At 44.1% G+C, this 1,382-nt stretch overlaps 1 protein-coding gene across 1 annotated transcript in view; it reads left to right on the top strand.

Annotated features, from left to right (window-relative positions):
• Positions 1-1,078: 1,078 nt before the first annotated feature.
• REP15 (RAB15 effector protein) overlaps positions 1,079-1,382 on the top strand; it is a gene marked incomplete at its 5' end in the record, with an annotated part of 524 nt that continues 220 nt past the window's right edge. Inside the window, 2 exon segments of the mRNA XM_010135045.1 lie at positions 1,079-1,335; positions 1,337-1,375. Of these exon segments, the coding sequence (XP_010133347.1) occupies positions 1,079-1,335; positions 1,337-1,375 (296 nt within the window).

Here is a 1,382-nt window from a genome sequence, read left to right as displayed (position 1 = left end):
GGAGCTTGCTCTGGGTTGCCACATCCATTCTTTCTTTGCTTTGAGGCCACTGTTACCATACTGTGATTCTCTGAGGACCACACACTGCCATTTTCTCTTTAGTAACTGGAGCTAGACAAACGATCCATAGTGTATACATACATAAACCAGTTTGTGTTGCTTACCATCTGTCTGCAAACAGATCACAACTGATGCTATATTCAGTGTTACTGGTTAGTTCCTGTCAAGTAATTTGCTGTCTGTTGTTTCTTCCTCTGTGTGTAGTCTTGGGGATGTTAGAACTATTTATTCAGGCAAAAAAATAAATACCACACTGTGTAATGCCTGCCATCAACTTTAGTTCACAGATGCCTGGGATGTGAATCGCGGGCTCACTTTCTGTGAATACTCTGCATATGGTTATTATTTACATGTAAGTTGAACTTAAGACCCTGCTCTCCCAAATGCTGCAGAAGCACAGGGAAGATGTGGTGCAGACTTTTAGCAAAATACTCCTCCAGATGATTGGTTCTCACTAGATGCTGGCTGTGACTGCATATTCACAGGGGACAGACAAAAAAACCAGTACATAATGACACAGTACATAATATTGTGCTGAAATAAATATGCACAAATACTCTGATTTCTTTTCAGTCCAGTGCTATTAGCAAGCATATCAGCCACAGCCGATGATGGTTTAAGTCCAGCGTAACTAGCGTTCTGCTCCAAAGAACCCTTTCCTGCATTTACTGGTTGGAAACCAGGTCATCCCTCAAAGCTGCCGCTTGTGAACCTTGGTTATTTTATGGGGGTGGAATATGAAAACCAGTGATAAAAGTCGGGATGTTTATGCATGCACATGATACTATTGGCGTATTTGAATTTATGCGTGTTTGAAGAGGATGACATAACTGCTGCCTATTGCTAGGTAAAATCCAATAAAGTCTGTGGAAAATGCCATGTGCATCATTTTTAATGTGTCCTCTTTTTGTCCTGTTATTTTATTCCAGGCTAATGCTGTATCCTTTTGGGTATAGAGAAGCCACCTTTTTTTTTCCCCCCCCCCCACTGGGTGTTCCATTTTGTTTTAATCACTCAGATAAGGTTATGCATCCAAAACAGACGATGCGGGCTTTACAGCTGGCTGAGCTTTTCTGTAGCAAAGGCAGCCCTGCTGCGGACCTCCTTCCTGGAGTCTGCTGCCAGGAAGCTGCACTGGCCGATGAGCACTTCCGAAACAGAAGCAGGTTTGAGAAGCTCACAGAGTTCTGCCACCTGCTGGGACAGGTCCACTTAGGCTTGTTCATCATGGTTGGTGTGCCAGGAAAGCCCAAGGACATCTGAGGAGTCATGCCAGGCAGCAAGCACTGCCAAGGAGGAGCAAAAATGGTGCCTGGTAGGCA

The sequence above is a fragment of the Buceros rhinoceros genome, unplaced genomic scaffold, assembly GCF_000710305.1.
Source record: "Buceros rhinoceros silvestris isolate BGI_N320 unplaced genomic scaffold, ASM71030v1 scaffold14824, whole genome shotgun sequence".
Lineage (NCBI taxonomy): Eukaryota > Metazoa > Chordata > Aves > Bucerotiformes > Bucerotidae > Buceros > Buceros rhinoceros.
Note: the sequence above shows the minus strand (reverse complement) of the source record. Positions and strands in the feature narration are given on the sequence as shown.